General features: G+C 42.9%; 4 protein-coding genes across 4 annotated transcripts; 3 read left to right on the top strand and 1 right to left on the bottom strand.

The window, feature by feature from the left end:
- Positions 1–154: 154 nt before the first annotated feature.
- Positions 155–2554, top strand: rnf151 (ring finger protein 151). The gene is made up of 4 exons (XM_068718881.1): positions 155–237; positions 784–953; positions 1083–1179; positions 2037–2554. Exons 1-4 carry the CDS (start codon positions 235–237, stop codon positions 2499–2501), a joined length of 735 nt encoding a protein of 244 aa, XP_068574982.1. The 5' UTR covers positions 155–234; the 3' UTR covers positions 2502–2554.
- Positions 2555–4774: 2220 nt separating this feature from the next.
- On the top strand, positions 4775–6741 carry rps2 (ribosomal protein S2). The gene is made up of 6 exons (XM_068718640.1): positions 4775–4795; positions 5094–5237; positions 5343–5432; positions 5723–5830; positions 5918–6251; positions 6515–6741. The coding sequence occupies exons 2-6, from the start codon at positions 5097–5099 to the stop codon at positions 6688–6690; spliced, it is 849 nt and encodes a 282-aa protein (XP_068574741.1). The 5' UTR covers positions 4775–4795; positions 5094–5096; the 3' UTR covers positions 6691–6741.
- Positions 6742–7241: 500 nt separating this feature from the next.
- On the bottom strand, positions 7242–9066 carry ndufb10 (NADH:ubiquinone oxidoreductase subunit B10). The gene is made up of 4 exons (XM_068718641.1): positions 8830–9066; positions 8364–8502; positions 7665–7804; positions 7242–7387 (listed from the first exon to the last, which is right to left on the bottom strand). Exons 1-4 carry the CDS (start codon positions 8975–8977, stop codon positions 7299–7301), a joined length of 516 nt encoding a protein of 171 aa, XP_068574742.1. The 5' UTR covers positions 8978–9066; the 3' UTR covers positions 7242–7298.
- Positions 9067–9711: 645 nt separating this feature from the next.
- LOC137878708 (large ribosomal subunit protein uL3-like) lies at positions 9712–13530 on the top strand. The gene is made up of 10 exons (XM_068719092.1): positions 9712–9802; positions 10419–10611; positions 10908–11076; positions 11181–11316; positions 11884–12070; positions 12170–12330; positions 12489–12590; positions 12901–12996; positions 13172–13291; positions 13420–13530. The coding sequence occupies exons 1-10, from the start codon at positions 9800–9802 to the stop codon at positions 13477–13479; spliced, it is 1227 nt and encodes a 408-aa protein (XP_068575193.1). The 5' UTR covers positions 9712–9799; the 3' UTR covers positions 13480–13530.
- Positions 13531–13588: the final 58 nt, after the last annotated feature.

Here is a 13588-nt window from a genome sequence, read left to right as displayed (position 1 = left end):
GGCTGAGCTTTGGTGCTAGAACAGCAGGGAAAGGACGCGCTCCATAATGAGCGCCATTATCTCCCTTCGTTTTCGTAATTTACACAGGGTCCCTCCTTCATGTTTTGTCAGGAATGTTCATGTGTGTGTTGTATTGATAACGCGGGTGTGTGTTTCGCGTGTGACATGTGAGTGGACCGATACGGAGTAAACCAGCGCCCGGGAATGGAAACACGGTGAAGAAAGAAGATTGTAATGGTGAGTACACAACCGCTTTTGTTCATTTACGAATGTGTCGGTTTAGGACACTATACTTAATTACTATCACACATAGGGTTATATCCTTAATATGCGCACAGAGCTACTTTCCTACTATCTTCAGTGAACTGTGAAATTTGCTTTCCTTTGAAATACATGGTGAGTGTCATGTTAGTTTTTATTATTAGATATTATTGTTAACTAAACATTAAATAATGCCAAACATCATGTGTTATAAGCATTTTGTAACTATCTTTTTTGAAAGATTACGCTTGCTTTTTGTTATCATGTAATCAGTCATATGACTGTCCAGAACAATTCTGTATTGTCTTCTCTTGCCTTTATGTTGAAAACGCTGTGGACCGGTTGTAGGCAGCTGTGGAGCCATGTTTTACAGCTGGAGAGAAAATACTCACCGATTGGTACATCAGGGGTCACAGTTTTTCAGTCCTCAGCTGGCACAACTCCTTTAATGTCTCCCTGGTAATATTAATACTACATTATGATCACTCAGAATAAAGTAGTATTTATTTTGGTCACATCCAGGCGGACCCAGAGGTGTCAACACAGAGTGGGGGCTATGATGTGGAGCTGTTTGTGGACACTCCAGACTACGATCTGATCTGCACTATATGCCAGGCGGTCCTCAGGTGTCCAGTGAGAGCTGAATGCCACCACATCTTCTGCAAGAAATGCATTTTACAGTGGCTGAAGAGGTACTGACTTCCACATCGATCAATACCACTGCATGAGAACAGTGTAAAGTTGTACTGCATTTGATGTTGATGTTATTCATGGTTGGTTCATGCAAAGGATTAGGACTAACTGTTGTTTATCCCCTGTAGGCAGGAGACCTGCCCCTGCTGCAGGAAGCCTATAAACCGGAGCTTGGTCTTTGTCATGTTCAAGCTGAGCAAATCTATTGGACGCATGAAGATCAAGGTAGGAAATGGAAAATAGAAGTTTTACATTTACATGAATTGTAAATAGTGTAGTGAAATGTATGTACTGTAATTATGATAACGCTCATTCTAGTAATTGAGTGGCTACATTAGTTCTTTAGGAGAAAAAGGAGGACCACACCAATAACATGGCCTTACATTATCTAGTCTTGAAGCTCTGGGGAGGGGGATCGGTAAAAAGATCCAGAGTAAATTAATACCCTGGGGGGGGGGGGGGGGGGGGGGGGGGGTTTCTAGCCTTTTAAATTAATTTATAGGGTTTATTCATGTCGAATGTTTGCTGTCAATATGTGACTATGGTCTTTTAATGCTAATATCTGTCATTATAGGGGTGTGAATAACATTATTTTCAATTAATATACATAATGTTTTTCACTTAATCAATTAGTCTGTAAAATGTCTATAAAATTACTTCAGTACAGTTCACAGAACAACATGATATCCCTTTCACATAATTACATTTTTCCACAGCTTTAGTTACTTTTCACACACAAAATAAATAATGAGCTTGTTTGACTTCTCAACAATTTATAAGATAAAATAATCTCCGCCAGCTGCAGTGAAATGCTACACACATTCATGTATCAGTAATAATATCTCAATAACAGGCTAATGATATATTATAAATCTCACTGGGAGAATTGTTTTAGTAGATTATGATTTTTTAAACTATTGATACTATCCCCCTTTTTTCAAATTATACTTTCGTAGTTTTACTTTAGTAATATTTCTAATGAAAGATTTGTACTTGTTTTACTCCAGTAGTGCTACTTTTACTTTTAAACCATGTGTTTTGTACTGATATCTTTGTGTTTCTCTGTATCTGGCCTCTTATAGTGTAAGAATGAGATCCGAGGTTGTGCAGAGACCTTCTCTCTCTCGGAGCAATACTGCCACAGCATGAGCTGTCTGTACGAGCTCATCCCCTGTCCGTACCAGGGCTGCCGGGCACAGCTCCTCCGCAGGGACCTGGACACCCATGCACGGCACTGCGAACACTGGCGTCAGCCCTGCCACATGGGCTGCGGGATGATTCTCTCCCACCGCACCCAGGCCCAACACAACTGCTATAAGCAACTGAGGCAGGAGTATGAAGCCAGACAGAGGAACCACAGGGCCATCGCAACTGCCCTGCAGAGGAAGATGAGGAGGATGCAGAGCACCATGGCCCACATGAAGAGGCAGATAGGGCTGATCTGTGAAAGCCTGGAAGTGATGGACGATCTGGACGAGGTGGAAGAGGAGGACCATGGAGAGAGCAGTGGCAGCTCTGGGACTCCAAGTAGCAACAACAGCAACTGAGGGACAGTAACTGCTGCTAATTGGCTGCTGCTGTGTGTTATTTACACATGTACAATGCCTATAAAAAGTATTCACCCCCATTGGATGTTTCACCCTTTTGTTGCTATTATACATGAAATCATGGCCAATATAATTTGGCTTTTTTGACGAGAATTTGCAAAAAAAACCTCTTTAATATCAAAGTGAAAACTGATTTTTACAAAATAATGTAAATTAATTAAAAATATATAAGGTAAAGTAAATGATTGCATAAATATTCACCCGCTTCAGGTCAGTATTTAGTAGATGCACCTTTGGCTGCAATCACAGCACTGAGTCTGTTTGGATATGTCTCAATCAGGCTGGCACATCTGGACACTGCAATTCAGCTCCATTCTTCCTGCAAAACAGCTCAAGCTCTGTCAGGTTGCTCGGGGATCGGGCGTGAACAGTTCTTTTCAAGTCCAGCCACAAATTCTCGATTGGATTGAGATCTGGGCTTTTGACTTGGCCACTCCAGAACATTCACCAGCGTAAAAACAGGCTAAAACAGAAAAAAACTCCCAGAATAACTACTAGTACAGACCTATGTCCCAAGTCGTAGTTCTCTTGCAGACTGAGTCAGATTATCCTCCAGGATTTGGCGATATTTTTCTGCATTCATGTTCCCTTCTACCTTTACAAGCCTTCCAGGGCCTGCTGCTGAGAAGCATCCCCAGAGCATGATGCTGCCACCACCATGCTTCACGGTGGAGATGGTGTGTTTGTGGTGATGTGCAGTGTTTGGTGTTCGCCAAACATAGCGTCTAGTCTGATGGCCAAAAAGCTAATTTTTTTGTCTCATCAGACCAAAGAACCTTCTTCCAATTGACCTTGGAGTCTCCCACATGCCTTTGGGCTATTTTTTTCAACAGTGTCTTTCTCTTTGCCACTCTCCCACACAGCTTCGACTGGTGAAGAACCTGGGCCACAGTTGTTGTATGTACAGTCCCTCCCATCTGAGCCACTGAAGCTTTTAACTCCTTCAGATAGGTCGTAGGTGTCTTGGTGGCCTCCCTCACCACTCTTCTTCTTGCCCAGTCACTCAGTTTGTGAGGACGGCCAGCTCTAGGCAGATTTAAACAAGTGCCGTACTCCTTCCATTTCTTAATGATGGATTTAACTGAACTCTGTGGGATTTCCAGTGAGTTGGAAATGTTTTTGTAGCCATCTCCTGGCTTATACTTTTCAATGATCTTTTCTCTGAGTTGCTTGGAGTGTTCTTTTGTCTTCATGTTACAATTGTGGCAGGAATACTAATGAACCAGAGACTGGACCTCCTAGGCACAGGTGTTTTTATACTACAATCACTTGACACACATCAGCTGCACTCAGGTGATCTCCATTTCACTACTTGTGACACTGCTGGCATCAACTAGCTGGACCTCTGTTGAATTAGGTCAGTCACTTTAAAGGGGGTGAATATTTATGCAAACACTTATTTTACACTATATATTTTTAATTAATTGATATTAGATTGTAAAAATCTGTTTTCACTTTGACATGAAAGAAACGTTTTTTGCAAATTCTTGTCAAAAAAGCCAAATTATATTGACCATGATTTCATGTATAAAAGCAACAAAAGGGGAAAACATCCAAGGGGGTGAATACTTTTTATAGGCATTGTATTTCTTTCTTTCAAGGTGTGTGTTTTTAGAATATGTAGATATAAGAACAAAAAGAGTGAATTAATAATCTTGTGCTGTAGTTTCATATTTTTTGTAAATACAGTATTTGACGTTTACACTGTCATCCTGATCTTCATTCATGAGAAGAGTCTTTGTTGACATGTGATGCATCTCTCCAACAAAAAATATTTAATGAGGTATTTAATAGCCTTATTTTTCAACAATTTTACTGAATAATGCAAACCAAGGGACTATATCAATTAGCATAAGCATGTCACTGCATACAGAATAAATACATAAAGGCATAACAAATATAAAATGTTGGCCTATCAGGGATAAAGTAAAATAGAATAGAAACTGTTTTTATGTTTCAGAGTTTTTTCTCTGATAATGGCGGATTTATTATTATTTTATTTCAAATGTATCTCAGGAACCTCTATTCTTCTTGTGTGTGCTTTTGCTTCAAACAACGAAATATAACATAAAGTCGATACAACTCCAATTATTATAGCATAGGTCAGTTCTGAATAAACGGCCGCTAGGGGCAGCAGTGAGCATGTTTTGTGAAAGAGGTAATATCGCGATATCGCTTTTCATATAAAACCCGGCGAGACTTCATGTCGGTCTTCTTCCTGTTGTAACGATCACGTAAGTTGAACGCAGAATAATCCCTCCCGACCAAAATCGTGCTTTATCTCACACATCCTTCAGCTAAACGCATTCATCAAATCTACTAAATGACATTTGAATATGTTCCTTCTAAACGCTGCTAGTATTTACGAGGAGAATGTGACAGAGATTGAGAAATTCTTAAATATTGAACGAACGATCTCAACGTTGAACATGGCGGCGATGCCCTGGCTAACCGGACGCTTGCTAACCTAAGCGCTCTCTTGCTTTTTAGAGGTTATACGAAATATTAAATTATCTGTATTTTGTTCTGCAGCAAATGGCGGACGACGCCGGTGGTAGAGGAGGTTTTCGCGGAGGTTTTGGGGCAGGTGGCCGCGGCGGCGGCCGGGGCCGTGGACGCGGTAGAGGCCGCGGCAGGGGCCGCGGGGCCCGGGGCGGCAAGTCTGAGGACAAGGAAGTAAGATGAACGCTCACTACTGTCTGAATGACTGTATCATGAAACAATAACCGAATTTAGAATACCACGAACTGTTGTTCACTGAGATGCTCCGTCTTTTCCCAGTGGGTGCCCGTCACCAAGCTGGGCCGCCTGGTGAAGGACCTGAAGATCAAATCCCTGGAGGAGATCTACCTGTACTCTCTGCCCATCAAGGTAGGCAGTGTGAGGATGGATACAGTGACATACATGGATGTGTTATTGATGCTAACCAAGTAACAACAGTCTCTGTAGGTCTATTGCATTCAAAGTGCATTATTGGTTTTAAAAGGATGCTTGCTTAAAGTTATAGCTAAATACAGTGTGTAGTTTGTGCCGTAATTACATTAGAGTAAAATAAAGTATTTATGCATATCATGCCATTGTATTACAATAAAGTCCATGTCGGATGTGGCATCATGATGCATCATTAAACCTTTTTTTTTTTTTTTAACCTTTTCCTGCAGGAGTCTGAGATCATCGACTTCTTCCTGGCTTCAGGTCTGAAGGACGAGGTGCTCAAGATTATGCCTGTCCAGAAGCAGACCCGGGCTGGTCAGCGCACCAGGTTCAAGGTGAGTCATTAAACCTTGTGTAGACTGTCTTATTCTATTGGTGTTATTATCCCGTCCAAATGTGACACTGTTGGCTTTTGTTTACAGGCATTTGTTGCAATTGGCGACTACAATGGTCACGTGGGTCTGGGGGTGAAGTGCTCCAAAGAGGTGGCTACGGCCATCCGTGGTGCCATCATCCTGGCCAAGCTGTCCATTGTCCCCGTCAGGAGAGGTTATTGGGGTAACAAGATTGGCAAGCCCCACACCGTGCCCTGCAAGGTGACCGGCCGCTGCGGCTCTGTCCTGGTGCGTCTCATCCCTGCGCCCCGTGGTACCGGCATCGTGTCCGCCCCCGTGCCCAAGAAGCTGCTCACCATGGCCGGTATCGACGATTGCTACACCTCAGCCAGGGGCTGCACCGCCACCCTCGGCAACTTCGGTAAGAGTCTTCTGATGGTTTTGTGTCTTTGTGTTGCTGTGTTTTCTCCTTGCTCTGCCCTCCTTCACCCATGCAGTGGTGTAGTTGTCGTTATCGGGAGAGAAAGAAACAAGTATTGTAATGCATGGCAGAGAGACCGTTTCAGTGATCTCCTCTGTTCCCCTTTTCAGTGCTCTCCATTGTTACCAAAAAATACTGCAGCTTTTATGCATGGAGCTCCAGCTTGAGCATCTCCTCATTGTTTCTTTTCATTTCCTCATCAGCCAAGGCCACCTTCGATGCCATCTCCAAGACTTACAGCTACCTGACCCCTGACCTGTGGAAGGAGACTGTCTTTACAAAGTCTCCCTACCAGGAGTTCACTGACCATCTGGCCAAGACTCACACCAGGGTGTCTGTGCAGAGGGGAGGACAGGTCCCCCCAGTCCCTACTGCCTAAACTTTTTGTACAGAGAATCGTTGAATAAACGTTCTGAAACAAAAAATACAACTGTTTTGTTTTACTTGTGCTGAACTAATGACAGAACAGGGGTGAGAGAGGAAAGTACTCTTCTGCCATGGGCACTATTGGGAAGGGGTGGATGTGTACAGGAATGTTTAACTGCAGTATGTAATATCACAATATTAGTGTTATGAAGGACAACATTGCCAATGGTATAAAACACCAGACGGGTGTTTCTGGCTTAAGCAAATTAAATTCTAATAAGTCAAATGATGATTTTAGAAGTCAATTGTCTAACAAGCCTGACTTGTCTCATTGGGCTAATTCATTATAGAAATTGTGACATCTTATAATTAAACTGTTACTGAAAGCTACTCGTGTGCCACAGTATCTGGTAGGTTTAAAACCCAATAGAGGCATATGCAAGAGTCACTTGAAAGTATAAAGTTCCTGCATCAACCTCTAGTTAATTGTAACTAACAATCATGCACACAGATGGCTAGCTGTGCTGCACTTTGTGAATGGTGGAAAGACTAACTGACACGATGTATCACATAAAGTTTATTATACAATTATTACACGGGACAGATAGTAGGGAACTGTTCTTAAGCCGTCTGGGCCTGAGCAGCGATCATCCGTTCTTTTTGCTTCATTAGACATTTCCTCCCGCTGGCGTACGCTCCCAGGTCTCCATCTGGAAAAGGGTTAGGACACAAAAGACAAGTCGATCTATTAAATATGTAACATTTATTTTGTTCAAATATATAAAAACTGAAAAAAGCAGCAAATTCTGACTGCAAATTGTTTCAGCGCATACAATAATGCACATATACAATGCATTATGGGTAAATCATCCCATAACAGCATTTGTCACACTGTTGTATTTAGTCAGCAGTCTGACAAGACATGTTTCCTGAATGCGTCCATATTTTCTTTCTACACCACACGCATCCAAACTGCACAGTACTTACAGCGGGACTGGAAGTTGTGGGTCACCTCGGTGAACTGCTGTATTTCAGTGGCACAGTTCTGCTGGTAGCTGGATCCTTCTCTCTGCTGGCAGGCCCTCATACGCTCCTGGACCACCTTAACAATCTCCTGGTCCACTTTGCTGTGGGGTGAAGACAACAACACACGGTGACTCTTTGATAGTGGCACCCTGACCACTACAGCAACCTTACATGTGCATGAACTCAGCATTGAGTCCTTGTAATAAGACACTAATTTTTTTAAGCCCACCATTGTTGTCATAGTGAAAGAACTATTAAAAAAAAAGGCATGACTGCATGGCCAAAAATCTGTGGGCTGCCCACCGTTGGTGTAACATCTCATTTCAAAGCCACGGGCATTAATACGCTTCTATAGCAGCCTTAACTCTAATGCAAAGGGTGTCCACAAGGTGCTGCTAAGATTTGCATCCAGTTCATCCCGAAGGTGTTGGATGGGGGTCTAGGTGAGACCTCTGTGCATATGGACTCAGATCAGTCAATATCATGAATGCAAACAGAAGGATTCCACAGAACAAGGCCTCACGATTAGGTAAAGCTGCCATAATCTAAATTTCTATTTGTTGTGCCCAAGTGCATTTGCCACTTTGTACAGTTGGTAATAAAGCCTGTTTTCATTAACTAGGTGTTGGGACCACAAATCACATTTAACCCTTTACTCACTAGTCTCTCCTCCACTGCATCTCAGCCTCATAGTAGCAGAGGTAGTCTCCCTGCTGGCACTCCGTCAGGTCAGGAACACGGCGGAACTTCTGGTGGAAGTAGACCGGCTTGTTTTTAGACCGAATACTGTCAACAACATCTAGATGAGAGAGAGAAAACACAATTATAAAAAACACAGTCATGGTTAAACACAACGGAGGACAAGGCCATGTGGGTTTAACTGTGATTTGATGTGTCTGTGAATAAAGCTAGCTAGCATAACATCTAGGTTAGCTTAAGGTGCATACATAGCTAGCTAACGCTGTCCATTATTGACACAAATCATAGCCTTGTAGTTTATTTGGTGGGATATTTTGAAAGCACACAACAACGATAGCAGCGGTACGAAGTAAAAGTACACCAACAATATGTCTCCCGAAAGCCGTGTTATCCTGTTAGCACAGTTAGCTCTGTTAGCTTCGGTTACCTCTAAATGTGGTGACAGGCAGGTCCACGGAGTAATAGAAGAGTTTAGACAGAATCAGGGCCGGGTTTGGCAGTGCTGTCTGTTTGTCCACAACCGGAGTCTGCCGGGGAGGCTCCGGGTATGCTCCTTTATCATAGTCTGTCGGCATTTTGCCTAAAAACGACCAGGACCAAAGAAATCCTACAATTCGACCTCGGCAACTCTCCTTTCGAGGTGGCGCATGCGCAGAAGACGCACCATAATGGCGAAATAGAGGTCAACAAATGTAAAACCGCAATGTTATCTAGATATGTTTTACCCTGATTATTCAGAAAAACATTATTCTTTACAAATATTATATCAAACGAGGAACTCGGCACAAGTTAATATACAGCAATTTTAAGACATTAAGGTCATAGGGTAAAGGTGACAGGTGGAGCTGTTGTACCATGGAAATGCAGCAGGTGGTGGTGCATGGCTGACTATAAACACTCTTAAATACACTCCACTCGTACACACTCACTAGAGAATTTCTGGAACGTAAAATATTGAGATATTAACACACAGAAGAGAGAAATAGTGTAATGATTTAGCAACATGGGACAGCGAAGCCACGAGTCTCAACAACTAGTTGCTGTAGTTGCTTTATTGCTTTTTAGAGAAACTGTATCCGTGCTAAAGCAGACCAGGTGGACGTTGGCCTCCTCACAATGTAAACTTTCTTCTTCCTTTCCCTCTCCTTTCATGGTCATGTGGTTCCTGTTCACTAGGCCTCCTCACCACCTCCGACCACAGAGATTACCCTCTTCCCTCCTCCTAACTTCTCATGTCAGAGCTTGGCAGAGATTTCCTTGTTTGAAAGCGGATACGTCTCCTCAGCCGGGCCAAACCCCAAATTAGACCCCTTGCACTCAGTATCGTCTTATGCATGACCCTTACATCAGCACTGGCCCCTCTCTCTTTCTATTCCTCGACCGGACAGTGAGCGGACATGGTTAGTGCTCCTCATCATTTTTGTCTCTTTTTTACTACAAAGGATACATTGATTAGCAGTTTTGTTGTCTACATGTGTGCATGTGTGTGTGGTTTATCACTTTGTTTGGCCATCTGGGTTTATGAGTGAAGATGAGGCATATTGAAATGTAATCTTGTAAAGGCTGCCTTTGAGGAGACCACTTAGAATACTGAAATGGCGACTTTCTTTGTTTGTGACATCCCATTGTTTGAGTTTTGTTTATTATTCGGCCTTTGCTGGATTTCCGAATCACATTCAGTGTGACATAGAAACCAATGTAGAAAGTACAAACACATGGCCTGACACATTGAGATTAAGGGACTTGACTCTATTACAGTGTATTCTTTTGAAGACCTGTTTCATTTTATTGTAATGTTTGGAGGCCCTTAATATATGGTTTTAATATCTGAAGAATTTTGGGAAATTGGTACTAAAAACAGAGCGGAGGATTCAGTACAGGCAAGCATGAATGTGTCTCTTCTTAATCTACTACTGTAGTTCTTGTTATTGTTTTAAAAATCATTGCTGTATATATTCGGGTTACATTTCAATAATGTTTCACATTATTAAGGAATGACTCTGTGTGACTTTACAGTCTCATCGCAAATTCCATGCACCCCGCCATGGACACATGGGGTTCCTGCCCCACAAGCGTAGCAAGAAGCATAGGGGCAAGGTGCGCACGTGGCCCAAAGATGACCCCAGCCACCCTGTCCACCTCACTGCCTTCCTGGGATACAAGGCCGGCATGACCCACACGCTGAGAGATGTGCACCGCACTGGCCTCAGTATGTGGACTTACTGTAACATGGATGCATGGGAGGATTGATGTTTGCTGTTTGTTTATTTGAAAGGACAATGGGCTAATAAGATCAGGTGTTGCATGGTACTCTACAATGTTTAGCTTTAGCTTCTGGAAGCATGAAACATTATAACATTATTACATTGTTACAGGATGTAATCAGTGGTTATATACTGTTTATACATGTACTACCTGTTAAAATGCTATGCTCAATTGAGCTTTACAGAATACTGACAGTTAAAATATCTCAGCAGATGAATATATACCATGTTTCTCCCACAGAGCAAGCAAAGCGAGAGCAAGTGGAGGCGGTTACCATCATTGACACTCCTCCAGTCATTGTGGTGGGGGTAGTGGGATACATCGAGACGATCCGTGGCTTGCGTTCCCTCAAAACCATCTTTGCGGAGCATCTCAGTGACGAGTGCAAGCGCAGATTTTATAAAAACTGGTGTGTGATTACACATTGATCCCTTGTATGTGTGCATTGAGCAGTTGTTGCCTTGCTGACGCCGTTGTTTTTTTCTTTCTTTGCTGGGCTTTTTTGTATTTCAGGTACAAGAGCAAGAAGAAGGCCTTCACCAAGTACAGTAAGAAGTGGCAGGATGAGACGGGGAAGAAACAGCTGGAGAAGGATTTCACTCAGATGAAGAAATACTGTTCAGTAATCAGGGTTATTGTTCACTCTCAGGTAGGCCAGCCAGTTTCCACCTGAATTCAAAGCACAATCCAGTTTTAGAGACACACTGTCCCATGATCCCATGTCAGTCAGACGCCACTGGTCCAATGATTGGATGCTATTGACCTATTGGCTGCTACTGAATCCACCCATGCAAAAGGGCAGCGGTGTCAGAGTTGTCCACCCGACCACATGCAATGACAAGAAAAGCTACCACATCCCAAATCCCCCGTGCTTCTAAGAGCCAACTCTGATTACGACACATGGAGGGGAGCACTGAAGGGTGTCGTTTCAAATAGCAGTTTAAAAATAATTCTCAGGGCAGAACCTGGCTGCTCACCCAGGCTTTGCCGAAAGCTGCTGGGATCTTTGTCTGTGCAGGTTTCAGCTTCAGAAGTGAGAATAAGATCAAAATGTGCCCTTGAATATCAGGGCTGTGGTAATTGCCCTGAAAAATACTTTGAACATGATCCTGTGCTAAATAAAAAATCTAATTATAAAAAGACTTTGTAATTAGAAAAGCTTTTTCTAGATTTTAGGACTCCTTTCAGTTGCAGTTACGTGCTTCTCCATTTCCAGGTGCGATTACTGGCCATAAAGCAGAAAAAGGCCCACATCGCGGAGGTGCAGCTAAACGGGGGAAGCATCTCGGACAAGGTAGACTGGGCTAAGGAGCACCTGGAGCAAGCTGTGCCTGTCTCTGCCGTCTTCTACCAGGATGAGATGATTGACATCATTGGAGTCACCAAGGGTCATGGCTTTAAAGGTTGGCAACATGCTGTGACTATTTGTGCCGATCCAAGGGCTTGTAAGATAAACGCACTAAGTAATATATATATTTATTTCTGGCTCTTTGTGCTGATAGGTGTGACAAGCCGCTGGGGCACAAAGAAGCTTCCCAGGAAGACTCATAAGGGCCTGAGGAAGGTGGCCTGTATTGGAGCCTGGCATCCGGCCCGTGTGTCGTACACTATAGCTCGTGCAGGTCAGAAGGGCTATCACCACCGGACTGAGCTCAACAAGAAGGTTAGCTCATTGATAGTTTCACCCATAAGACGTCATCTTCATCTCTTCTTTTGTAAATAAGCTTTTGCTGGATAACCATAAGCAACATTATTATGAGTATAAATAGGTTTACCATATGTTGTCATGCTTGAGCTCCTCATTTCCTCATGTGTCCTCAGATCTACCGTATTGGTAAGGCAGTGCACATCCAGGAAGGAAAGGTGATCCGGAACAATGCCTCCACTAGCTACGACACCAGCCAGAAGGCCATCACGCCCATGGTACTCTCATATCTCAAGACTATAATATGCACTAAATAAGGACTTTCTAAGATCCTGTATCCATGATATAATAACCACACCTGCACATCACACTGCAGCTCTGCACATGGCTTTATAAAGCATCACGATGTATCCCTGCTGGTATTATGAGTATGATAATATTTTATAAGTTCTACCAATTTTGCAAGAAATGTGTTATGGACAACATGGTGCTCTTATTTAGTGCATATCCTATTAGGGCTTCATAGAAAATGAGAGCAAATTTCTTCCTGAACACTCATTTACTCTCCATTCTTTTTCATTCCTGTAGGGAGGCTTCCCTCACTATGGTGAAGTGAATAATGACTTTGTCATGGTGAAGGGCTGCGTGGTCGGGTGTAAGAAACGCATCCTCACCCTCAGAAAGGTACTGTTTGATCAAGAAAGTCAACTTTTAGATCTCACAGGCAGCTCGCAGTATAAGTACACAGTTGTAGCATCTAATTTACTCTCACAGTTAAACGCACGATTCCTAGTGCATTATTGCTGGACATGTACTGTATGTGTACATCTTTGTCTGTCTGCCCTCCCTCCTCCCTTAGTCTTTGCTCGTGCACACATCTCGCAAGTCCAAGGAGACCATCGAGCTCAAGTTCATCGACACCACATCAAAATTCGGCCATGGCCGCTTCCAGACTGCCCAGGAGAAGAAGGCATTCATGGTGAGCTTGTGAAAAGCATGGTGAAAAGTTTGATGCACACACACATCTGATTAACAGGAAATTCTGCAGGGTAACATAAGCACAGCGGACTCCTTCTTCATTGGTGTAACACTGTCCTCTACCTGCAGGGTCCGCTGAAGATGGATGTTCGGAAAAAAGTCACGGAGCCTCTGACCGAGGAGGCCTGAAAGAAATTCTCAATTTTCATACATTAATAAAAGACAGAAACACCAAAGTTTCAAATACATTGTGTGTGATTGTGTCATGTAAATTAACGTTGGTGTTGCATAATTGATG

The sequence above is a fragment of the Cebidichthys violaceus genome, unplaced genomic scaffold (genome assembly GCF_023349555.1).
Source record: "Cebidichthys violaceus isolate CVI_PGR_0920_01 unplaced genomic scaffold, fCebVio1.0.p SCAF_23, whole genome shotgun sequence".
In the NCBI taxonomy this organism is placed as follows: Eukaryota; Metazoa; Chordata; class Actinopteri; order Perciformes; family Stichaeidae; genus Cebidichthys; species Cebidichthys violaceus.
This window is presented reverse-complemented; position numbering and strand designations above follow the sequence as displayed.

Bases quoted from the DNA above. Each gene is read 5' to 3' on its own strand.
- rps2 (XM_068718640.1), top strand. From the start codon at position 5,097: ATGGCGGACGACGCCGGTGGTAGAGGAGGTTTTCGCGGAGGTTTTGGG. The intron at 5,238-5,342 runs GTAAGATGAACG...GTCTTTTCCCAG, and splicing joins GCAAGTCTGAGGACAAGGAA to TGGGTGCCCGTCACCAAGCT. The intron at 5,831-5,917 runs GTGAGTCATTAA...TTTTGTTTACAG, and splicing joins GTCAGCGCACCAGGTTCAAG to GCATTTGTTGCAATTGGCGA.
- ndufb10 (XM_068718641.1), bottom strand. From the start codon at position 8,977: ATGCCGACAGACTATGATAAAGGAGCATACCCGGAGCCTCCCCGGCAG. The intron at 8,503-8,829 runs GTAACCGAAGCT...TCTCTCATCTAG, and splicing joins GCCTGTCACCACATTTAGAG to ATGTTGTTGACAGTATTCGG. The intron at 7,805-8,363 runs GTGAGTAAAGGG...TTCACCCCACAG, and splicing joins ATGCAGTGGAGGAGAGACTA to CAAAGTGGACCAGGAGATTG.
- rnf151 (XM_068718881.1), top strand. The intron at 954-1,082 runs GTACTGACTTCC...TATCCCCTGTAG, and splicing joins ATTTTACAGTGGCTGAAGAG to GCAGGAGACCTGCCCCTGCT. The intron at 1,180-2,036 runs GTAGGAAATGGA...GGCCTCTTATAG, and splicing joins TTGGACGCATGAAGATCAAG to TGTAAGAATGAGATCCGAGG.
- LOC137878708 (XM_068719092.1), top strand. The intron at 11,077-11,180 runs GTGTGTGATTAC...TTTGTATTTCAG, and splicing joins CGCAGATTTTATAAAAACTG to GTACAAGAGCAAGAAGAAGG. The intron at 12,071-12,169 runs GTTGGCAACATG...TTGTGCTGATAG, and splicing joins CAAGGGTCATGGCTTTAAAG to GTGTGACAAGCCGCTGGGGC.